Source organism: Macaca fascicularis, chromosome 11, assembly GCF_037993035.2.
Source record: "Macaca fascicularis isolate 582-1 chromosome 11, T2T-MFA8v1.1".
Taxonomy (NCBI): domain Eukaryota; kingdom Metazoa; phylum Chordata; class Mammalia; order Primates; family Cercopithecidae; genus Macaca; species Macaca fascicularis.
The window spans coordinates 139,208,376-139,234,266 of record NC_088385.1 but is presented as its reverse complement, the minus strand read 5'-3'; the positions used below and the strand labels follow the sequence as shown (position 1 = coordinate 139,234,266).

The following is a 25,891-nucleotide window of genomic DNA, read 5'->3' as shown; positions in this document are numbered from 1 at the left end:
GGGCCACTGCACCTGGCCCACTTTTGTTTCTTTACCTCATTTAAGGTGTTAAAGGAAATTTGTTTTTTTGAGCCAATATGTTAACACATCATGGAGATACGAGGCTGAGTCAGGCAGACAGCCAGGTTCATCCTCTTAGTGAACAAGGGCAGGCCCAGCCCCAGGGCTGCTCTCCAGGGGTGCTGGCACAGGGATTTCAGCCCTGTGTGGGGCGCTGCACATGTGGCCTTGTGTAAAAGCTCAGTTTTTGGTTTCCACTCCCTACTGCTGGCCTCTCCTTGGCAGTCATCCAGTTGTTTATCCCCTCCTGCTCTTCATACGATGAACAACTGGAGGACTGCTAAGCCTCAGTCTGGGGCCAAGCTGAGCACGTGACAGAGAGTGCCTCTGTCCAGAGTGTCCCCGGAGGGCAACCTCCCATGGCACGCACAGCACCCAGCCCACCTGCATCTGCATCTCCCTAACCGGCCTGCACAGCTTGGTTGAGAAGTAAATGCATGCAGAGCTCCGCCTCCATTGTATTCTTGCCAGAAATGTTCAGTCTAAGTCGAGCAGTGAGAAACGGAACACCCAGGCTGTGGTAGCCTCTGCAGAGCAACTGATCTGGGCGCTTCAAAACATCAGTGTTGTGAGAGAAAGAAAAGCAAACCCAGGCAGGAACATGCCTTGAGAGGTGTGGATGCCAGCAAGCGTGATAGGAGGGCTGTGGTCACGTGGGACGTTTTCTTGTTGGGAGATACACAACAAAGGATCCAGGGGTAAACAATCATGACTGACAACTTCAAAATGTGTGGAGATAGACAGATAGGTAGAACACATACATGGGACAAAATATTAACAACTGGTGAGTTTACCATTCACTGTACTGCTCTTTCAACATTTTCAATAATTGAAATTTTTCACAATATGAAATTGGAGAAAAGAGCCAGGTGTGGTGGCTCACGCCTGTAATCCCAGCACTTTGGAGGCTGAGACAGGAGGATCACTTGAGGTCAGGAGTTCGAGACTAGCCTGGCCAACATGGTGAAACCCCCTCTCAGCTAAAAATACAAAAATTAGCCAGGCATGGTGGTACGTACCTATAATCCCAGCTACTTGGGAGGCTGAGACATGAGAATCGCTTGAACCCAGGAGGTGGAGGTTGCAGTGAGCCAAGATCACACCACTAAACTACAGCCTGGGTGACAGAAGGAGACTCTGTCTCAAAAGAATAAATAAATAAATAAAGAAGTTGGAGAAAAGAAAACTGACACTGCTCACAGCCAGTTTGTTTGGAGAATCACACTGAACTCAACCTGTGTTCTCAACATTAAGAACATGACATGAGAAGAGTAGGGTAGAGCAGGCCTGTGTTCTGTGTGGGTGCTTGCACTTGCTGGGGCCAGGCCAGAGGTGCCAGCCCTGCCGGCCACAGGTGCAGCACACTGGGCCACCCCACAGCCTGCATCCCGCTCCCAGGAGCCCATCCATCCCTCCACACTCTTCCCATGGGATTCCACATATGTCACCAATGCCATTTGTTACTCTGAGTTAAAGTTGTTTTTTCAAAGGCTGCCTCCTTCACTAGTCAATTTTGAACCATCAACAGAGCCAGCTGATTAACAGATTAAAACTCTAAATGTCTTTTTTTTTTTTTTTTTTGAGATGGAGTCTCGCTCTTGTTGCCCAGGCTGGAGTGTAGTGGTGCAGTCTTGGCTCACTGCAACCTCCGCCTCCTGGGTTCAAGTGATTCTCTTGCCTCAGCCTCCCAACTAGCTGGCATTACAGGTGCCCGCCACCAGGCCCGGCTAATTTTTCCTTTTTTAGTAGAGACGGGGTTTCACCATGTTGGCCAGGCTGATCTCAAACTCCTGCCATCAGGTGATCTGCCCGCCTCGGCCTCCCAAAGTGCTGGGATTACAGGTGTGAGCCATCATGCCCGGCCAACTCTGAATGTCTTTAGCCGTATGTACATGCATATTCAGTAATATTTTTCTATTACGTTATAAAGCATATAGCACACCTATTAGAGTGGCCACCATAAAAAAAAAATGTACAAGCGTTGGCAAGGATGTGGAGAAAGAAAACCCTCACTCTTGCTGGTGGGATGTGAAATGGTGCGGCTACTATGAAAATGGTGTGGACTTTCCTAAAAGTTAAACACAGAGTTACTGCGTGACCCAGCAATTCCACTCTGGGTATATGCCCAAGAGAACTGAAAGCAGGAACTTGAAGAAGTATCTGTACGCCCATCTTCACGGCAGCACCGTTCACAATAGCTGAAATGTGGAAGCAACCCAAGTATCCACCAAGAGGTGGATCCACACCGCAGTCTACCCATCCCATGGAGCGTGATTCAGCCTTCCACACCCGCAGAGTCTACTCATCCCATGGAGCATGATTCAGCCTTCCACACCTGCAGAGTCTACTCATCCCACGGAGCATGATTCAGCCTTCCACACCACAGTCTACCCATCCCACGGAGCATGATTCAGCCTTCCACACCACAGTCTACCCATCCCACGGAGCATGATTCAGCCTTCCACACCTGTAGTCTACCCACCCACAGAGTATGATTCAGCCTTCCACACCACAGTCTACCCACCCACGGAGCATGATTCAGCCTTCCACACCACAGTCTACCCATCCCACGGAGCATGATTCAGGCTTCCACACCTGTAGTCTACCCACCCACAGAGTATGATTCAGCCTTCCACACCACAGTCTACCCACCCACGGAGTGTGATTCAGCCTTCCACACCTGCAGTCTACCCACCCACGGAGCATGATTCAGCCTCCACACCTGCAGTCTACCCACCCACGGAGCATGATTCAGCCTTCCACACCACAGTCTACCCACCCACGGAGCGTGATTCAGCCTTCCATACCACAGTCTACCCACCCACGGAGCATGATTCAGCCTTCCACACCACAGTCTACCCACCCACGGAGTGTGATTCAGCCTTCCACACCTGTAGTCTACCCACCCACAGAGTATGATTCAGCCTTCCACACCACAGTCTACCCACCCACGGAGCATGATTCAGCCTTCCACACCACAGTCTACCCATCCCACGGAGCATGATTCAGCCTTCCACACCTGTAGTCTACCCACCCACAGAGTATGATTCAGCCTTCCACACCACAGTCTACCCACCCACGGAGTGTGATTCAGCCTTCCACACCTGCAGTCTACCCACCCACGGAGCATGATTCAGCCTCCACACCTGCAGTCTACCCACCCACGGAGCATGATTCAGCCTTCCACACCACAGTCTACCCACCCACGGAGCGTGATTCAGCCTTCCACACCACAGTCTACCCACCCACGGAGTGTGATTCAGCCTTCCACACCACAGTCTACCCACCCACGGAGCATGATTCAGCCTTCCACACCACAGTCTACCCACCCACGGAGCGTGATTCAGCCTTCCATACCACAGTCTACCCACCCACGGAGTGTGATTCAGCCTTCCACACCACAGTCTACCCACCCACGGAGTATGATTCAGCCTTCCACACCCACAGAGTCTACCCACCCACGGAGCATGATTCAGCCTTCCACACCTGTAGTCTACCCACCCACGGAGCATGATTCAGCCTTCCACACCTGTAGTCTACCCACCCACGGAGCATGATTCAGCCTTCCACACCCGCAGAGTCTACCCACCCACGGAGTGTGATTCAGCCTTCCACACCCACAGAGTCTACCCACCCACGGAGTATGATTCAGCCTTCCACACCTGTAGTCTACCCACCCACGGAGCATGATTCAGCCTTCCACACCCACAGTCTACCCACCCACGGAGCATGATTCAGCCTTCCACACCCACAGTCTACCCATCCCACGGAGCATGATTCAGCCTTCCACACCCGCAGAGTCTACCCACCCACGGAGTGTGATTCAGCCTTCCACACCCACAGAGTCTACCCACCCACGGAGTATGATTCAGCCTTCCACACCTGTAGTCTACCCACCCACGGAGCATGATTCAGCCTTCCACACCCACAGAGTCTACCCACCCACGGAGTATGATTCAGCCTTCCACACCACAGTCTACCCATCCCACGGAGCATGATTCAGCCTTCCACACCCACAGAGTCTACCCACCCACGGAGCATGATTCAGCCTTCCACACCTGTAGTCTACCCACCCACGGAGCATGATTCAGCCTTCCACACCACAGTCTACCCACCCACGGAGTGTGATTCAGCCTTCCACACCTGTAGTCTACCCACCCACGGAGCATGATTCAGCCTTCCACACCCACAGTCTACCCACCCACGGAGCATGATTCAGCCTTCCACACCCACAGTCTACCCATCCCACGGAGCATGATTCAGCCTTCCACACCCGCAGAGTCTACCCACCCACGGAGTGTGATTCAGCCTTCCACACCCACAGAGTCTACCCACCCACGGAGTATGATTCAGCCTTCCACACCTGTAGTCTACCCACCCACGGAGCATGATTCAGCCTTCCACACCCACAGAGTCTACCCACCCACGGAGTATGATTCAGCCTTCCACACCACAGTCTACCCATCCCACGGAGCATGATTCAGCCTTCCACACCCACAGAGTCTACCCACCCACGGAGCATGATTCAGCCTTCCACACCTGTAGTCTACCCACCCACGGAGCATGATTCAGCCTTCCACACCACAGTCTACCCACCCACGGAGCGTGATTCAGCCTTCCACACCTGCAGAGTCTACCCATCCCACGGAGTGTGATTCAGCCTTCCACACCACAGTCTGCCCACCCACGGAGCATGATTCAGCCTTCCACACCACAGTCTACCCATCCCACGGAGTGTGATTCAGCCTTCCACACCACAGTCTGCCCATCCCACAGAGCGTGATTCAACCTTCCACACCACAGTCTGCCCATCCCACGGAGCGTGGTTCAGCCTTCCACACCACAGTCTGCCCATCCCACGGAGTGTGATTCAGCCTTCCACACCACAGTCTGCCCATCCCACGGAGCGTGGTTCAGCCTTCCACACCACAGTCTGCCCATCCCACGGAGCGTGGTTCAGCCTTCCAAAGGAAGGAATTCTGTTACAGGCTACAGCATGGGTGAACTCTCAAGACACGATGCTGAGTACAACAGACAGAAAAGGACAAATACTATATGATTCAACTTACTTAGGTGGCTTGAGAAGTGCATTCCCACCCACAGAGACAGACAGTACAGTGGTGGGTGCCAGGGGCTGGGGGAGGGGGAATGGGGAGTTAGCATTTCACAGGGGCAGAGTTTCTGTCTGAGAAGATGAAAATGTTCTGGAGATGGATGCTGGTGATGGCCACACAACAATGTGAACATGCTTCATGCCATGGAACTGTACACTTAAAAATGGGTAAAATGGGAACTGTTATGTATATTTTAACATAATTTTTAGAACATGTTTTTAAGTATATAGAAATGTTGACTGGGTGCAGTGACTCACACCTATAATCCCAGCACTTTGGGAGGCTGAGGCGGGGGATAACCTGAGGTCAGGAGTTCGAGACCAGCCTGGCCAACATGGTGAAACCCCGTCACTACTAAATACAAAAAATTAGCCGGGCGTGGTGGCACGTGCCTGTAATCCCAGCTACTCGGGAGGCTGAGGGAGGAGAATTGCTTGAACCCGGGAGTCAGAGGTTGTAATGAGCTGAGATTGTGCCACTGCACTATAGCCTGGGCAATAAAGCAGGACTCCATCTCAAAAAAAAAAAAAAAGAAAAAAGAAAGGAAAGAAATGTAATAACTGAGTTGCAGTTTCCAGGAACTTCCTTGTATTCTGAAATCTAAAATCATTGGTTTTTGAGACTCGTCCCCTAGAATATGTTTAAAGAGCAAAATCAACTCCCTGTAGCAAGAAAATAATTTAGGAAATCTGTTTGTTTAAAAGCAGACAAAGGGGCAAAAAGATAAACATCCAAAGAGGCCACAATCGTACAGAAGCAATGAAAAATGCAAATATATCAGAAAAGCAAATGCAAATGAAAAACATTCCAGCAGAAAAGTTAACAGAACTAATGATCAGAGACAAACACTTTAATTTCAGTAACAGTAGGGAAAAATAACAGCATTCATGCATTAAAACTAAGAGCCTTCACAAAGACGTCTCAAGATGTATTTTGAACAACAGAGGACAGGCTCTTGGGAGACCTCTGGGTCCTGCCTCAGAACATCGAGTCCTCAAATCCGAGTGAGGAAAGTCTGGGGAGCTGCATTGTGGAGCCATCAGAAAGTACCTGGAGCGGCTGCTGCTGGGCTGGAAAAGCCGCGGAAGTCCTCGGGGGGAAGCTGGGTTGCTATGGCAACAGGAGTGCCAGGCTGCCCGTGCTTTCTGGCCACAACCTTTACCTGAGAGGGAATATTCAAAGGGAAGAGAGGAAGAAGGGAAAATAATGTTTAACCTTTGCAAAGTTGATCACCACCAGCACATCCCATGCAGCTGGCAGCCTCAGCCACTAATAGAGGGGCACGGGGACAACTTGGCTCTCTGATTGCAATTTAAGGCCTCACGGGGCTGGAAAGAACAAATCTGGCCCTAGGCACTGAAGCTTTGTTTGAAGTCCAGTTTAAACCTCAATCTGTGGCCAACAGGTAGCCACGGTCAGGCTGCACAGGCCGCGTCCACACAGCTTCACGCAGGAGCCCAGTGGCAGTGTCAGAGGGTGGCCCACCCCTCACGGCAGGGGCTGCAGATGCCTGGGGAGGCCATGGTGGGGCATGAGGAAGAATGACAAAAGGCCGGGCGCGGTGGCTCAAGCCTGTAATCCCAGCACTTTGGGAGGCTGAGACGGGCGGATCACGAGGTCAGGAGATCGAGACCATCCTGGCTAACCCGGTGAAACCCCGTCTCTAGTAAAAAATACAAAAAAAAAAAAATAGCCGGGCGAGGTGGCGGGTGCCTGTAGTCCCAGCTACTCGGGAGGCTGAGGCAGGAGAATGGCGTAAACCCGGGAGGCGGAGCTTGCAGTGAGCCAAGATCCGGCCACTGCACTCCAGTCTCGGCGACAGAGCCCACTCCGTCTCAAAAAAAAAAAAAAAAAAAAAAAGAATGACAAAAAACACTCCCACTGAAAATGTGTCCTTTCTTAAAAACACACTTTGATCTGATAAAACAGAAAGACAAATTAATCTGCATCTCCATAATGACAGCTTCTTAGGAGTAAGTAAACCAAAGAATCTTTCCAGAGACATTAACTGCTTCACATCCAGGGTATTCAAATGGGAATACCCTTGAAATTAAATGAACTCAAAGTCAAACGGCACTTTACAGCTTAAAATCACAGAGAGAAATACAAGAAAACAGAAACTGGTTCTTACTTCTGGCTGACAGGTCTAAAAAAAAAAGGAAAAGAAAAAGAAACTGGTTCTTCTGGCTAAATATGTCCAGAAGGCTAAATATAAACAAGCACATATCATCATAAATAATCAAAACCAAACCTTAATATTTGTCAGTACCCTGGAATAAATTAACACTTTAAATAAATCAGATAGACAGTAAATCTTATGTTCTGTATAAGTTACCACAATTAAGTGGGTTTTTTTGTTTGTTTGTTTTTTGGTTGTTTTTTTTTTTGAGACAGAGTCTCGCTCTGTCGCCCAGGCTGGAGTGCAGTGGCACGATCTTGGCTCACTGCAAGCTCCGCCTCCCTAGTTCACGCCATTCTCCTGCCTCAGCCTCCCGAGTAGCTGGGACTACAGGCGCCTGCCACCGCGCCTGGCTAATTTTTTGTATTTTCAGTAAAGACAGGGTTTCACCGTGTTAGCCAGGATGGTCTCGATCTCCTGACCTCGTGATCCGCCCGCCTCAGCCTCCCAAAGTGCTGGGATTGCAGGTGTGAGCCACCGGGCCCGGCCCACAATTAAATGTTTTAAAGAAATCAAATAGTGGCCAGGCATGGTGGCTCACGCCTATAATCTCAACGCTTTGGGAGGCCAAGGCAGGTGGATCATGAGGTCAGGAGTTTGAGAGCAGCCTGACCAACATGGTGAAACCTCGTCTCTACTAAAAATAAAAAAATTAGCTGGACATAGTGTTGCACACCTGTAATCCCAGCTACTCAGGGGGCTGAGGCAGGAGAATTGCTTGAACCCGGGAAGTGGAAGCTGCAGTGAGCCAAGATCGCACCACTGCACTTAAGCCTGGGTTGACAGCTCCATCTCAAAAAAAAAAAAAAAAGAAATCAGGTAGCTTGATCCTGTAATCAAGCATGCTTGCAGAAAGTGCACAAACATTTCTTACTCTTTCAGGAACCTGCAATATAATCACTGAACAACATGCCTAAAATTGCTTGACACTGGCCACAGGTATCAGCCTTGGAAGGAATTTGGTTCTAGTAGGAGGTATTGAAGCCTATAACCTTGACCCAAAAGAAGAGAACTTCGTTGTGAAAATGGGAATCTGGGCATTTCAGTAGGCGGGGGGTGGGGGAAGGGTTCGGCAGTGCTTGGAGTTGAAGGAGAGTCTGAGCTGTGGGCATCCTCCAGGGACACCAGTGCCTGAGTGTGGCGGCCCTGCCTGAAGATATGTTTGAGATCAAGTCATCCAAAGCTGAAAAGAAAAACCGTTAGAGTTCACTCCTTCTTGGAAGGTAGGGTGTCTTTTAAATACAAGTCTTCTCATACAAATTTAAAACACTGAAATTAAGTATTCTGGAGTAGTTCAATAATAGTATTGAAAAGGTTAAAAGGGATATGGAGGCCGGGTGCAGTGGCTCACGTCTGTAATCCCAGCACTTTGGGAGGCCAAGGCAGGGGGATCACCTGAGGTCAGGAGTTTGAGAACAGCCTGGCCAACATGATGAAACCTCGTCTGTACTAAAAATACAAAAATTAGCCTGGTGTGGTGGCAGCCACCTGTAATCCCAGCTACTCAAGAGGCTGAGGCAGGAGAATTGCTTGAACCCAGGAGTGGGAGGTTGCAGTGAGCCAAGATTGGGCTATCACTCCAGCCTGGGCAACAAGAGTGAAACTCTGTCTCAAAAAAATAAAAAATAAATAAATAAACAAAAGGGATATGGAGGCACCACTCCCTTGATACTTACAATTTCTAATATATTGACTACAAATACATCACACAAAGGTGTCAACAGGAAGATTCTACTATATTGAGAGGCAAAATTTTAAAAACACTTAAGATATGAAAATAAGGCATTAACACATCAATGTCAGTTTACACACTGACTTCTAGATACTTCTGAAAATTTCCTGAAAACTCAATTTAATGATTTTTAAGGTTTCAAATGTATATAAACATCATTTGTTCAAAGGCTTTAAAAGTGCATTTTTTCACTTGCACCAATTCCCCAAGCAAAAAACCCATAGGCAAATGTACCTAATTAGTTTAAATAATATTTTATAGCGCTAATGAAGTTTGGTAACAGGGATCATGTTAGTAGAGTCAACCTAAATACACAACAAGCAGCTGGAATGTGAGCAATATTACACAGAGGAAAATAGTCACGAGAAATCAAAATGTTAGTACACTTCCAATATTTTACTATAAAATGATCATAAAACATAAATTCCTAAGATGCTAGTCAGGATCTATAGAAACTTATTTCTACCATTTAGAAGTGAACTTTAATACAACGATTAACTTACTTTTCATGTGACTATCAAAGCTGTTAGACTGCTTATCTTCAGTATTTCTTAACTGAATGCCATAATGACCTTTCTAAGGAGACCTTCAGCTGATCCCACAAGATCTGTAGGCTGCGGTCCCTCAGCTGTGGTGTGCTTTAAGACACTCCCATGAAGATATTCTCCTCAACCTATGAATACCTTATGGGCAAGTTTCCTAGTTTCCAAACATAGTAAATGTTTAAAATAATTGCTTTCTAATTTTGTTGCATTATAGGAAGAGGATAGTTCATATGAAATTAATTTTATAAATTTTATTGAGGATTCCCTTGGGGGTCAATTTACAAATAGTCTCCATGTATACTCTAAAAAAATTATTCTTTGTTGAAAGTTTTTACACACACATATATATACATGTGTGTTATACACTTAAACAGGCTAATTTGTATTGTTAATTTGAATAGTTCACGTTCTACATACTTATAATTATTTTATTTATTTATTGTCTTCCGAGAAAAAAGCTAGTAATTCCTCATACAATCGTGGATTTAAAAACTGCTCCCTGGGAGGCCAAGGTGGATAGATCACAAGGTCAGGAGTTCGAGACCAGCCTGGCCAACACAGTAAAACCCCGTCTCTACTAAAAATACAAAAAATTAGCCGGGCGTGGTGGCAGATGCCTGTAATCCCAGCTACTTGGGAGGCTGAGGTAGGAGAATTGCTTGAACCAGGGAGGTAGAAGTTGCAGTGAGCCGAGATCATGCCGCTGCACTCCAGCCTGGGTGACAGTGCGAGACTCCATCTCAAAAAAAAAAAAAACAACACACACACACACACACACACACAAAACACAAAAACTGTTCCCTTGAAACTCTATCGATAGGCCACACATGGTGGCTCACGCCTGTAATCCCAGCACTTTGGGAGGCTGAAGTGGGCTGATCACTTGAGGCCAGGAGTTCAAGACCAGCCTGGCCAACATGGTGAAACCCCATCTCTACTGAAAATACAAAACATCAGCCGAGCGTGGTGACACATGCCTGTGATCCCAGCTACTCGGGAGGCTGAGGCATGAGAATTGCTTGAACCCGGGAGGCATAGGTTGCAGTGAGCTGAGATCGCACCACTGCACTCCAGACTGGGCGACAGAGCGAGACTTTGTCACAAAAAAAAAAAAAAGAAAGAAAATGAAATTCTGGCCGGGCGCGGTGGCTCAAGCCTGTAATCCCAGCACTTTGGGAGGCCGAGACGGGCGGATCACGAGGTCAGGAGATCGAGACCATCCTGGCTAACACGGTGAAACCCCATCTCTACTAAAAAATACAAAAAACTAGCCGGGCGAGGTGGCGGGCGCCTGTAGTCCCAGCTACTCGGGAGACTGAGGCAGGAGAATGGCGTGAACCCGGGAGGCGGAGCTTGCAGTGAGCTGAGATCCGGCCACTGCACTCCAGCCTGGGCGACAGAGCGAGACTCCGTCTCAAAAAAAAAAAAAAAAAAAAAAAAAAAGAAAATGAAATTCTATACACTTTTGCTCTGTGTATTTTGAGTCTAAGTTAGAGCTGTACTTGTTCAGAAACTCTTGACATTGAGATGTGTGTTCAGGAACCTTGGAACCTTGGCTTTGAGCTCAATCAGCCCTGACTGCAGGTGGCTGGCAAGGGTGGACTCTGGAGGTTCTCACCTTGCACAGCACAACCGTTTAGGAGCAGGCAAATGTGGTGACATTCCAAGAAAGGTGCCAGGATGCTGCCCCCGTGAGCACCTGCCACAGAGGTGCCTGAACCACCACCGGAGAGGGGGGCTGCCGGGGGTTCAGCCAGGTGCCAGGATCCCCGGAACCACCCTCTGTAAACGTGGGGAGCCTGTGAGAGACTTTAAACCACTATTCACGGCCACAGTGTGTTTTAAAAGTGAAGTGCCTAGAACGCATGCTCTGAGATGGTAAGCTCTGCATTGCACCTGCACGTCTAAGATGGTAAGCTCTGCATTGCACCTGCACGTCTAAGATGGTAAGCTCTGCGTTGCACCTGCACGCAGCATAAGCCCTGAGCTCTGCTTCCCGTGACAAGCACCAAAACAGAGAACTGTTACCTCATCATTAATGACTTCAAAGTGCTCCTCCTCCTCCTCTTCAATGTCCAAATCATTCTGCCTAAGATATGCTTGTAATGGTCCATACAGTCTCTCCTTGAAAGCTAAGAAATCCATCATGTTCCCTTGAAAGTGTTGCAAGAAAAACAGTTCAATCAAATACTCCTTGAAGACCTCCTTCAGAGCCTGCATCTCCTGGTAATGATAGTCCAGGCACTGCTTCCTCATCTGCACCATCTCCAGAGAGGCTGGGGGAATCTCCTCTAACTTCTTGGGAGCCTTCTTCACTCCCGCGTTCCCCACAGATGTGAGTGGGAGGCTGGAAAGGCCTGGGGGCACGGCAGTCCTGGAAGGGCTGGTGGGTGGCGGGGGGGCCATCATCCCAAACCCTGCTGCGCCCCCAGCCCCGGGGAGCAGCACGCTGGGCGTCCTCTCGAAGCCCAGGGGCCGGGACAGCGGCGGCCCCTGCAGCACCTGCTGCTGCTGGACCAGCTGGCCCTGGATGCTGCTGCTGATCTGTGGTGGCAAGTTAGCCGTGGTGATGTGGCTTGGGCTGGCCAGGGGCTGCAGGCCAGCCCCACCTGCGGCTGCAGGGCTCTGGGGTCCCAAGTGGTGGATGGTGCCCCCTGACTGTGTGTGGGGCTGGGAGGGTCTCCGCTCTCGGACTGTGCTGGGCGTACCCGGGTGCTGGAGCTGAACCTGGGCTCCCTGGGCAATCTGGGTGAGTCCTGACCCATCCTGAAACACAAAGTGTCCGCCACTGGATGGGCTCAAGCTGATCTGCCTCACCAGCACACTGGCATCCACGAAGCCCCCCGTGGGGCTGCTGCTGCAGAGGCCCAGCCCAGGGCCAGGAGCCCCTGCACGCACATTCTGCAGGGCCTGCCCTGGCCCGGGGCTGGGCTATGTGGGGCTCTGGGTCTGAACCTGCTGGGATATGGGGATGTGACCTGAATGTACCATGGAGACCCGTGCTCAAACTGCCATGGCTGAGTGCCAAACTGGAAGCCTGGAGAGGTGGGACTGGGGAGTGGCAGTGGGGCCAGTGTGACTTGTGGGATTCCCTTGAGCCCAGGGCCCATGCCCTGCAGGGCAACATTCATGTTCTGCCCACCCGCAGGGCTCCCTCTCACCATCAGCTGCTGCAGTTGGTGGCTGGGGGATGGCAGCGTGAGGGGCGGGGGTGGCTGGGAGCATGCTGGCTGCTCCTCGCCCGTGCCGGGGCAGGCCCTGGGCCACTGGACGTGGTGCTGGCTGCTCTGGGAGTTGCTGATGCGCTGCATGGCCACGTCTTCAGGAAATGCTCCCTAAACAAACGCAGAAAAGTTAGAGTTGAGTGAGGCGAGCTCCATGCCCGGGCGCCTTTCAGAGCCTGCACAGGTGTCCCGAAAGGTGGCTCAGGAGGGGCCAATGCAGGCCTAGCAAACTCCAGGCACCAGACTGCTACCCAGGTCAACAAAGGCTCAGATCAGAATATCCGCTCCGTGAGAGATGCTTGGCAAGCTCCCCTGCCTCACACTTTTCTTGAACTGAAGTATTAATACCTGCTTAATCCAACTCTACCGCAAGGGGCTGAAAGTGCTGGCAAGGAAAAGCATGGGAGGGAGGAGAAGGGTGAGAAGCACAGCACAGCAGGGCATCTCCAGCGGGCGGTAGATGGTGGCTCAGGATCACGAAGGTCAGTTCTCTATGCCCCTTACATGATCTCATTTAGTTTTCACAGTCAGGCCGTGGGGTCACTCCTATTGATAGACCATTTCCACAGACAGACACTGAGGCAGCGAGCAATGGGCTCCCTGGGCTGCAGGGTCCAGCCCTAGGGGGCTTAGCGGGTGTTCTCCCTGTGTGCGGAGACGAGAGATTGTCATAAATAAAGACACAAGACAAAGAGAAAAGAGAAAACAGCTGGGCCCAGGGGACCGCTACCATCAAGGCGCGGAGACCGGTAATGGCCCCCAACAGCTGGGCGCACTGATATTTATTGCATACAAGACAAGGGGGGCAGGGTAAGGAGGGTAGATCTTCTAAGTGATTGATAAGGTGAAGCAAGTCACGTGATTACAGGACAGGGGGCCCTTTCCTTTTAGGTAGCCGAAGCAGAGAGAGAAGGCAGCATACGTCAGCGTTTTCTTCTATGCGCTTATAAGAAAGATCAAAGACTTTAAGATTTTCACTATTTCTTCTACCGCTATCTACTACAAACTTCAAAGAGGAACCAGGAATACGGGAGGAGCGGACAAGGAGCGTGACCATTAAAGCACAGCACCACACGGAAGGGTTTAGGCCTCCAGATGACTGCGCGCACCACAAGAAGCTGGTGGAGCAGAGTGTTCCCTGACTCCTCCAAGGAAAGGAGACTCCCTTTTGCGGTCTGTTAAGTAACAGGTGCCATCCCAGACACTGGTGTTACCGCTCGACCAAGGAGCCCTCAAGCGGCCCTTATGTGGGTGTGACAGAAGGCTCACCTCTTGCCTTCTAGGTCACTTCTCACCATGTCCCTTCAGCACCTGACCCTATACCCGCCGGTTATTCCTAGGTTATATTAGTAATACGACCGAGTGATATTAAAGGCTAATGATTAATGTTTATACTAATGATTGATAATGTCCATGATCATCTCTATATCTAATTTGTATTATGACTATTCTTATTCTAACTATTTTCTTTATTATGCTGAAACAGTTTGTGCCTTTAGTCTCTTGCCTCAGCACCTAGGTAATCTTTCGCCCACATCGGGCCAAGCTATGAAGTGGTGGAGCCATCATCCAGCTCCAAGCACACGGGCTCTGAGGCCCATGGGCCTCACTATAGGCCAACACCGTGGACAGGTCCAGAGCCTGCCCCTGAATCTGGAACTTGGACACTGTCAACCCCAGTGCTAAAACATCAGTTCCACGGATTTGATCCTGCATGAAGACTGAACACTTGATTGATGGTTTTCAGCATTTAATCTGTCCTGAAGGACTCAGTGCATACTGCCTGGTAGAAAAACGCAAAGGGAATCTGTTTCAGAAGTAGTCGTTCCAGAGACAGGCTGGAAACGCGGGGACAGAATGGACCTGAGGCACTCCAGGTGTGGCCTGACCCTGGCTGGGAGGACAGTCCAGCTCCCACCTTCCTACCATGACGGTAGACCCCAACTGCCACGTGTTTTTTAATGAAGGCCATGTATTATAGACAAATGCATTTTATGGATGGCTCAGACCTGACGTTTTTTCCATCATCACCAACATAGAAATTCAAGGGAAACATTCAAAAAGCTGCAAAGATACCACCACTACAGAAGCTGCCCCTCCTAACGCCTGAGGCTTAGGGACGCAGACGACAGCGTTTACGTGGAAACGGTGCACGCTCACATCCGGCACGAGGTGTGGCGAGCCAGGCAGGCACCAAGCGATGCCTGCCAGCGAAACCATTTATAAAGAGTGCTTGATAAACACACTATTTATGTTCGATTTTAAATGGAAAAATTCAAGATCCAAAATTATGTAATTTGAAAGATTTAATAAAAAGACTCAAAATATGCCCACAGGTGATGGTCTCTGGGTTAGGTGGATTATAATGATTTTTTCCCTTTTTATACTTTTTTGTACTTTCTAGATGTTCTATAATTACTATGTGGTATTTTTATATCCACAGGGGAAAAAAGGCATCTTTTTAAAAAGTGTTTTTCCTGGCCAGGCACAGTGGCTCACGCCTGTAATCCCAGCACTTTGGGAGGCCGAGGTGGGCGGATCACGAGGTCAGGAGATGGAGACCATCCTGGCTAACATGGTGAAACCCCGTCTCTACTAAAAATACAAAAAACTAGCCGGGCGAGGTGGCAGGTGCCTGTAGTCCCAGCTACTCGGGAGGCTGAGGCAGGAGAATTGCTTGAACCTGGGAGGTGGAGCTTGCGGTGAGCTGAGATCACGCCACTGCACTCCAGCCTGGCGACAGAGTAAGACTGTGTCTCAAAAGAAAAAAAAAAAACAGTGCTTTTGTTTACTAGTAAACTCTTCTTCCAGGTGTGCAAAGTTTGCACATGAGGAACTGTAATCTAGTAAAATAATAATTAGAAGATGCATAGAAGACACAAGGCAAAAATTTATTTGTACATTATTTCTAACTCAGAACACTTTTTCCTATGAAATGCAATGACTATAGTCTCTTTCTAAGATAAGGTAGATCAGTGGCTCTGTACCTTGGAAGACTGTGCCCACAGGGGACATCAGGCAATGTCTGGAGGCATTTTTGGTTGTCACAACTGATAAGGGTGGGAGCACCACTGGCATCTGGTGGGGAGAGGCCTGGAGATCGCTAACCATCCTGCAACACACAGCACGGCCCCACCGTGAGGAATCTTCTGGCCCTCAGCATGAACCGGCTGAGGCTGAGAACCTAAGACAGAGGAGGCAGCCCTGTGGGGCTGACCCGCCACACCATGCACACCATGTGTCCAGGACTGAGCGAGGGCTTCTCCTTGCAGTCAGGCCACCCAGGCACACAAGGATGCAGCCTGGCCCTCAGTGGCAGCCAGACTGACCCTGGCTCTTCAACTTGTTGACACAGAGGGGGCCACTGGCCCTCCTGAGAATCTGGTGAAAGCTGTGCACTGTTCTTACCAAACACACCTCACAGCCACAAGCTTTACATGTTCACACACAAGGGGCTCTAAGAACCAGACCCTCACTCGGCAGTAAGGGATGAGGCGGGGGGAGCCAGTGACTCCTCATGGGGCAGAAGGGCAGCTGGGTCCCCTGTGAGAAAGCCCAGTCTGGGCGGGGCCAGCCATCAGGACCAATGGTGGGCAAGAGTCCTAAGGGGACCATAGAAGGTCTGGGGTTAGCAGGCAGTGCCTGGGCTCTGGGGAGGAGATGAGGGGACAGGAAGTCGGAGTGCAGAGGAGCCTGTGCTTGTACCTGGGAGGCGGGGGCGGTCCTCTTCCATGACTGCTCCCAGATGACAACTCCCACCAGAGCAACGCTCAGAAAGAGGACAGCGCATACGTCCCCTTCCCACAGCCGTAGTCAGAGCCTCCTGCCAGCCCTGATCACAACATAAAGGGCTGGCGGTGTCTCCGTGCCTGTGTGCCCCAGGCACACACACAGTCATCTCCAGACACCGCCTTGGCTGCTGGTAGAGCCTATGTGAGGGCGGTCAACACACAGCCAAACTGTAACTCTCTGCCCACCACAGGTTTCTGTGGTCTCCATGCAGCAGACATCCCTGGGAGCCCCCAGGCTGCTGGGCAGGGCTTCCTCCTCAGTTCAGATTCTCCACAGATGCTGCTTTTCCTGAGGCAGAGTGCAGCAGAGACCCTTCCTGTCACCCTACACTGACGCAGGCCTGAAACCAGAAAAGGGGCTCAGAATACTCACGGGGCACAATCGGGCTGCAGCAGGAAGAAGGGAGGGGAGCCCTCCTGGAGCCATGCAGGCTGGTCAGCAATATTCAGTACATGCACTGGAGAAGGCAAAGGCCAACCAGCAGTTCAGCCGTATTCGCTGTATTAGAGTGAACTTAGTGTATCAGAGTGAATCCCAGCACTTTGGGAGGCTGAAGCAGGCGGATCACTTGAGGTCAGGAGTTTGAGACCAGCCTGGCCAACATGGCGAAACCACATCTCTACTAAAAATACAAAAATTAGCCAGGCGTGGTGGCGCACACCTGTAATCCCACCTACTTGGGAGGCTGAGGCAGAACTGCTTGAACCCCTGGGAGGTGGAGGTTGTAGTGAACCAAGATCAGGCCACTGCACTCCAGCCTGAGTGACAGAGTGAGGCTCTGGTCTCCAAAAAAAAAAGGAAAAAAGACAAAATAAAGATTTTTCCAAATGTACAAAACTGAAGAATTCACCACCAGCAGATGTGCAGTATAAGAAATGAAGGACATACTTTAGGAATAAGGAAGACAGATCCAAGGTGAAAATCTGGTTCCATACAGTAAACTTGGGAAGAAGAAAACTTCCTCAACCTGATAAAGAATCTCAGTGGCTACAACAGCTAATATGATACTCAGTGGTAAAAGCCTGAAAGCTTCTCCTCTAAGATGGAAACAAGGAAGGGATGTAATATGTCTTGGATCTGTGTCCCCACCAAATCTCATGTCGAATTGTAATCCCCAGTGTTGGAGGAAGGGCCGGATGGGAGGTGACTGGATCATGGGGGCAGTTTCTCATGGTGTTACAGCATCCCCCTTGGTCGCAACAGTGAGTTCTCATGAGATATGGTCATTTAAAAGTATGTATCACCAGCCAGGCGTGGTGGCTCATGCCTGTAATCCCAGCAGTTTGGGAGGCCGAGGCGAATGGATCACTTGAGGTCAGGAGTTCGAGACCAGCCTGGCCAACTTGGCAAAACCCCGTCTCTACTAAAAATACAAAATTAGCCAGGCATGGTGGCGCACACCTGTAATCCCAGCTACTCAGGAGGCTGAGGCAGGAGAATCACTTGAACCTGGGAGGTGGAGGTTGTATTGAGCCAATATTCACACCACTGCACTCCAGCCTGGGAGACAGACTGAGATCCTATCTCAAAAAAAAAAGTATATCAAAAAACATAAAATATTCAAGAATAAATCTGATAGATGTGCAAGACCTGTACACCAAAACCACAAAACACTGCAGGGAGAAAATTTTGAAGACATTAACAGTGTTCATGAGTCAGAAGATTCAGTATTGTTAATATGTCAGTTCTCCCAAAATTGATCTAAAAATTGAATGTAATGTCAATCAAAACCCCAAGAGGCTTTTAACAGAAATTGAGAAGCAGATTTTAAAGTTCATAAGGAAATGCAAACAACCCAGAAGAGCCAAAATTATGAAAAAAATAAAAATATTTAGATTTCCTGACTTTAACATGTAGTATAAAGCTATAGCAATTAAGACAGCGTGGAAATAGAACGATGTTACAGAACACCAGAAATAGATTCACACATACATGGTAAACAAATTTTCAACAAAGAGGAAAGATCATAAAGTGGAGGAAGGATAATGTTTTCAAATATGATGCTGAAACAGTTGGATATCCATATGCAAAAAAAAGAACTTTGATCCGTTATTGTACAACAGACAAAAAAAAATTCAAAGTGGATTGTAGATCTAAATGTGAAATCTAAAACCAAAAACTTCCTAGAAGGAAATATAGAAAAAAAAATCTTTGTGTGTGATCTTTGTAATTCTGGGTTAGACAAAGATTTTTCAGATTCAACAGCATGATTCATACAAGAAAAAACTGGTAAGTTAAGCTTCATGAAAATTAAAACTTCTGCTCCTGAAAAGACACTGTTAAGATAACCACAGACTAGAAAATATTTTCAAATCACGTATCTGATACAGAACTTCTATCTAGAATTCTTCAACTCAGTTTTTTTTTGTTTTTAATTTCACCAGGCAAAAGATGTCAACAAACACTGTCAAAGAAAAATGGATAGAAAATAAGCACATGAAAAGATGCTCAACATCAGTAGTGATTGGAGAAATGCAAATTAAACCCACAGTGAGATACTCCTACAGGCCTTACTAAGACGGCTCAAGACCGATCATACTAGCTGCTAAGGATGTGGAGAAACTGGAACCTTCATATACTACTAGGGGGAATATAAAATGGTGCACACACTTTGGAAAACAGTTTGGCAATTTCTTAAAAAGGTAAACACCTGCCATATAATCCAGCCATTCCACTCCTAGGTACTTACCCAAGAAAAGAGACAGCAGGTGTCCATACCAAGTCTTGTAAGTGAGTATTCCTCCTAGGTTTATTTGTGAGAGTCAAAAACTGGAAACAACCCAAATGTCCACTGACAGATGAATTGATAAAAAAATTATGATCTATCCCTACAATGGAATCTATTTGGAGTATCATTCAGCAATAAAAAGGAATGAACTGGTGATACATGCAAAAAAATGAATCTTAAAAAAAAGGTTAAGTGAAAGAAGCCAGACACAAAAGAGGACACTGTTCCTAATTCCATTATAAGGAATTCTAGAAGAGGCCAATTACATGACAGCAGATCAGCGCTTGCCTGGGGCTGGGCCTGAGGTGGGAAAGGTGGCAAAGGGATGCAAGGGCCCCCTAGGGTGAGGAAAACACCCTAAAAAGCTGCTCTGCAACCACGTGGTGAATACTTACCAGGATTCAACGAAGAGTACACTTAACGTGAGTGAATTTTATGGTAGGTAGCTTATACCTAAATAAAGCTATTTTTAAAGTATAGTGGATAAATATGCATTTATATTTTTAATTGACTATTTTATCTATTTTTTTTAAAGGCTGGTGCCTGGACTGTTAGAAATGCAAAATGCTTGTTCCCTGGTGCCACAAAGAAATAGCACTCGAACATTAATTTTCTCAGCAAGGCAGTTTTTACTTTCTGCAGAAAGCATGCTCCTCGCAGATGGAACAATGGCAAGAGCACACCTGGACCGGGCAGGGGCAGGAGTTCTTATCCCTGAGGCAGGTAGTCCCTGCTGCTGTGTTGTTCCCCTATTGGCTAGGGTTGGACCACACAGTCTTAGCTAATTCCAATTGGCTATTTTAAAAAGAGCGGGAGTACAAGCCGGAGTGGCAGGGTGAGTAGGTTGGTAGGAAGGATGGTTAGGAACAGGTAACAGGTGACTCAGGTCAAAGCAGGTGACTGGGATGAGGCAGGACGGAGCAGGTGACCAGGGGAACGGATGTGAACTACTGATTAGGACTGGTGGGAAAGTTGTTTACTGAAACTAGAGGCAAGGGGGTGAAGAGAACCAGGAGGTTAAACTTTAAAATGGAGAATCAAAGAATAAGAAAGCTGAACAGACTGACATACTGATTCTTTGAAGAGAAACTTGGGGTTCACTATATTTAACTCTTGATTTCTACGAATCAAGTGTGCTCAGAAAATCAAAGAGGCTATAGAGAGTCTGAAAACTATGATTCTGTCTCACTATTAGAACAGGATTAGTAAGGAGAATGAGACTAACAGAATATAAACCAATTAAAATATAGAAAGAGATATTTCCTGAAGAGAAAGGCTGAAAAAAAACTTTTAAAGATAGGTTGGATAGAAAAAGAAAAACAAGGCCAGGTGAGGTGGCTCATGCCTGTAATCCCAGCATTGTGGGAGGCCGAGGCGGGTGGATCACTTGAGGTCAGAAGTTCAAGATCAGCCTGACCAACAGGGAGAAACCCCATCTCTACTAAAAATACAAAACATTAGCCAGGCATGGTGGCGCATGCCTATAATCCCAGCTACTCAGGAGGCTGAGGCAGGAGAATCACTTGAACCTGGGAGGTGGAGGTTGCGGTAAGCCAAGACTGGGCCACTGTACTCCAGCCTGGTCAACAAGAACAAAACTCTGTCTCAAAAAAAAAAAAAAAGAAAAGAAAAAGAAAAAGATCTGTCCTGCAGAGAAAGGTTGAATAAATTTTTTTAAAAGATAGGTTGGATAGAAAAAGAGAAACAAAGCCAGGCGCAGTGGCTCACGCCTATGATCCCAGCACTTTGGGAGGCTGAGGTGGGTGGATCACTTGAGGTCAGGAGTTCAAGACCAGCCTGGCCAACATGGTGAAACCCCGTCTCTACTAAAAATACAAAAATTAGCCCAGCATGGTGGCACATGCCTGTAATCCCAGCTACTCTGGACGCTGAGGCAGAAGAATTGCTTGAACCTGGGAGGCAGAGGTTGCAGTGAGCTGAGATAGCACCAATGCACTGCAGCCTGGGCGACAGGGCGAGACTCCATGGAAAGAAAGGAAGGAAGGGAGGGAGGGAGGGGAGGGGAAGGGGGGAGGGAGGGGAGGGGAAGGGAGGGAAGAGGAGGGGGGGAGAGGGGGAGTGGGGAGAGGGGAGGGGAAGGGAGAAAAACAAGATCTTTTGCAAAGACCAGGACAACCAAACAAAAGAGGTAAAGGGAATGCACTCAAGTCTGCCTGATGGTCCACGAGGCAGGAGACGGAGTCTCAGAGCCAGCTGGGACACTCCTCTAGAGGAGGCTTCCTGAGAGTGACGGCAGAAGGGAACCCAGGACAAGCAGCAGAGGCATGGCTCAAAGCCTGAAACCGGCAGGGACCCCGTTGGGAGGCAGCCAGCCTTAGCTCCGGAACCCGCTGAGGAAGGTTCTGCGGGAAACAAAGGTGGGCACAAGGGAGCTGGAGAGGACACCCTCAGGCCCGTAAGCACCGGCCAGAGTCAGCCTCTCTCAAGCAGCTCTGTGTCCAGCCAGGCACACCCAGTTCCAAGGACACCTGGCAAGAATTTCAACTGCCCCTCTCTCCAAGAGCCACAGTAGTACAGTCAACATTAAACAAACCAAAATTCATGGCAAACACATAGAACAGGACAAAAAGAAGCCTTATGTACTGATTAAAGCTGCAATTCAGCAGGGCATATGATGGCACCTGTGGTCCCAGATACTTGGGAGGCTAATGCAGGAGAATCACTTGAGCCTTGGAGTTGGAGGCTGCCATAAGCTATGATCATGCCACTGCACTCCAGCCTGGGTGACAGAGCAAGACCCTGTCTGTAAAATATACTAATAAAATTTTTAAAAGAGTCACAACTCACAAATTGTACATGACATACATAAATCTTTATAAACCAACATTATAGCAACCAAATGCATGAAAACAAAATTTCCTAGGAGAACCTGATTTTAAAACCAAAACCAAAAAAAAAAAAGAACTCATTTAGAATGAAAGACTGTAAAACACCTCTTTCAAAACCTGACTGATCAAATCGGACAAAAATAAAGAATGGAATACAATGCAACAAAATAAATAATACGCTTGCTATAAAACTTTGTACTTGGCTGGGCGCGGTGGCTCACGCCTGTAATCCCAGCACTTTGGGAGGCCAAAGCCAGCAGATCATGAGGTCAGGAGATAGAGACCAACCTGGCTAACATGGTGAAATCCCGTGTCTACTAAAAATGTAAAAAATTAGCCGGGCGTGGTGTCAGGAGCCTGTAGTCCCAGCTACTAAGGAGGCTGAGGCAGGAGAATGGCGTTAAACCGGGAGGTGGAGTTTGCAGTGAGCCGAGATCGCACCACTGCACTCCACCCTCGGTGACAGAGTGAGACTCTGTCTCAAAAAAAAAAAAAAAGACAAATGTTGGGAATTAAAATATATAGCCATAGAACAGATTACAATAGTTAGGAGACAATGTGTAACTCCATGGTGATTACCTGGAATATCTACCGGGAAAAAAAAAAAAAATCACTTTCCTACTAAACATAAACTAAAAAAATTGCCCCAAGGAGGAGAGAAAAGTGACCAAAAACCACCAAAAAGAAATCAGGCTGGGCGCGGTGGCTCACACCTGTAATCCCAGCACTTTGGGAGGCCGAGGCTGGCGTATCACGAGGTCAGGAGATCGAGACCACCCTGGCTACCACGGTGAAATCCCGTCTCTACTAAAAATACAAAAAAATTAGCCGGGTGTGGCGGCGGGTGCCTGCAATCCCAGCTACTAGGGAGGCTGAGGCAGGAGAATGGCATTAACCCAGAAGGGGGAGCTTGCAGTGAGCCAAGATCACGCCACTGCACTCCAGCCTGGGTGACAAAGCCAGACTCCATCTTAAAAAAAAAAAAAAAAAAAAAAATCAAAAAGAAAATTAAGTATCTATCGTTTTAAAAGACTCTAAGAGACAATGGAATTTTACTTAACTGAGCTCTATTTAACCTTTAAAGCTCAAGTAATTACTATGCTATTTAAATACTTCAAGTTTATGGAAAAAATACAGATCTCTCTAATTCACTTTACAAAATTAGCATTTAATACCCAAAGCTGACAGATAGTACAAAAAAGCAATACACTTATAAAAATTTTGCATATGCCTGGTATAAAAATTATTTTTAAAAATTCATAAATAGAACCGAGCATACACTCAAGGAAAAACACTGTCAAAGGGGAGTCAGTCCAGTGATTCAGGGAGTGGGCCAGTATCAGGAAACCGACAAACTTTACCATCATTTGAAAGCTAAAAGCCACGAAATGAAAAAATGATATCCTATAAAATTTAGCAGCTCTTCCGAATAATAATTCAAAGTAAAACACATATCAAACAAATTGAACATAATGTTTTAAAAACTAGCTCCCAAAACTCAACAGCAATAATCATATTAAATGCTGATATGCAGAAACTAATTCCATTAAATCAGGAACACAAGGATGCAAATGTCACCATTTCTATGTAGCACTTCAACAGAGGTTTTAGCAGTTAAAAATAAAAAGAAACATGAAGTAATGAGGGAAGGGAATACAATTTATTATATTATTTACATATATATTTTTTAGAGATAGGGTCTCACTCTGTTGCCCAGGCCGAAGTACACTGGCAGAATCTTGGCTCACTGCAGCCCCGACCTCACAGGCTCAAGTGATCTTCCCACCTCAGCTTCCCAAGTAGCTGGGACTACAGGCACGAGCCACCACACCCAGCTAATTTTTAAATTTTTTATAGAGACAGGGTTTCGTCATGTTGCCCAGGCTGGTCTCAAACTCCTGGGCTCAAGTGATCTTCCTGCCTCAGCCTCCCAAAGTGCTGGGGTTACAGGCATGAGCCACCGCACCTGTCCTAAAATTACATTTATTTGTATATGATATAATTGTATGCCTACAATACCCACAAGACCAAAACTTATAAGAATAACAATTTGGTGCCAGGCACAATGGCTCACACCTGTAATCCCAGCACTTTGGGAGGCCAAGGTGGGCAGACCACCTGAGGTCAAGAGTTCGAGACCAGCCTGGCCAACATGGTGAAACCCCGTCTCTACTAAAAAAAAAAAAAAATTAGCCAGGTGTGGTGGTGGGTGCCTGTAATCCCAGCTACTCCGGAGGTTGAGGCAGGAGAATCGCTTAAACCTGGGAGGCAGAGGTTGCAGTGAGCCGAGATCGCGCCATTGCCCTCCAGCCTGGGTGACAGAGCGAGACTCAGCCTCGAAAAAAAAAAAATAACAACAATTTTGTTGAGGTGCCTGCAATCAAGATAAATATACAAAATTCAACAGGCTTTTTTTAATGTGAGCAATAGACAACTGAAATGGAAATTTTAAGATGCCCCATTCGGAGGCCACAAAAACTATAAAATACCAGTCAGTACATTTACCAAGAAGAGCACAACCAGAAATAAACTATATAATGTTATTAAAGGACATTAAAAAATACATGATTAAGGCTGGGTGGTTGGCTCACGCTTGTAATCCCAACACTTTAGGAGGCCAAGGCGGGTGATCACCTGAGGTTGGGAGTTTGAGAGCAGCCTGATCAACATGGAGAAACCCCATCTCTACTAAAAAAAAAAAAAAAAAAAAAAAAATACAAAATTAGCTGGGCGTGGTGGAACATACCTGTAATCCCAGCTACTCAGGAGGCTGAGGTGGGAGAATCGCTTGAACCCGGGAGACGGAGGTTGCAGTAAGCCGAGATCGCACTATCGCACTCCAGCCTGGGCAACAAGAGCAAAACTTCGTCTCAAAAAAAAAAAAAAAAAAGAATAAAATGAAGCAACATACCATGTTCCAGAATAAGATTTACTATCATAAAATGTCATGCCTTCAAAACTGAACGTATATATATAATGCAATTCTGAAGAGGATTACAATGAGTCTGGGTTTTGTTTTGCTTTAGAAATAAGAAAAAAATTAGCTTAAAGTTCACATGAAATGATATATGTTTTTAAAGAGACAATGCTTTTTTGAAAAACATGAAAGAATACTGACAAAAGAAAAACAAAATAGTAGAATTCCTGATTTAGGAAAACAGTCATACTTATTCGAGAACTTCTGTAATAAAAAAGCAATGTAGGTATATACAGCTATTGTGTAGCCATAAAAATTAAAAGTTTAAACTAAAAAAAAGTAGCATGCTCTTGGCCTCCCAAAGTACTAGGATTACAGGTGTGAGCCACCATGCCCAGCCTGAAATTATCTTTATTTGCAAATGATATAATTCTATGCCTACAAAATCCGAGACGAAAAGTTATAAGAATACTTTGAATTTGGTGAAGTGTCTGTAATCAAGATAAATATACAAAAACCAACAGGTTTTTATTGAAAAAAGAAAAAGAGGAAAGAAAAAGGAAAAAGATTAAAAAATGTATAGATACTTTAAATGAGATAAGAATGCTTTATTTAATAAATGGTAGTGGCATCGGGAGAAAATATTTGCAAACCACACATTTCACAACGGGCTAATATCCAAAATATATAAGGAACTGAAACCACTCAATAGCATGAAAGCAACCTAATTTAAAAATGGGCAAAACACCTA

The 25,891-nt window shown here is 47.3% G+C and overlaps 1 protein-coding gene across 31 annotated transcripts in view; it reads right to left on the bottom strand.

The window, feature by feature from the left end:
* LOC102146045 (putative EP400-like protein) overlaps window positions 1-25,891 on the bottom strand; it is a 53,982-nt gene that overhangs the window by 21,919 nt on the left and 6,172 nt on the right. For 9 of the 31 annotated variants that reach the window (XR_010579678.2, XR_012420865.1, XR_012420864.1 and 6 more), the window contains exons 2-4: window positions 12,792-12,965; window positions 11,659-12,396; window positions 6,225-6,336 (exon numbers count right to left, since the gene is read on the bottom strand). Coding sequence is in view for 4 of the 31 variants with exons in the window: in XM_045366285.3 (XP_045222220.2) it covers window positions 6,225-6,336; window positions 11,659-12,396; window positions 12,792-12,941 (1,000 nt within the window). In the remaining 27 variants the exon portion in view is untranslated. Of the gene's footprint in view, window positions 1-6,011; window positions 6,337-11,421; window positions 11,527-11,560; window positions 12,397-12,791; window positions 12,966-24,969; window positions 25,093-25,891 lie in introns of those variants that run through there. The other 22 variants (XR_012420873.1, XR_012420872.1, XR_012420870.1 and 19 more) reach the window with 11 other exon arrangements.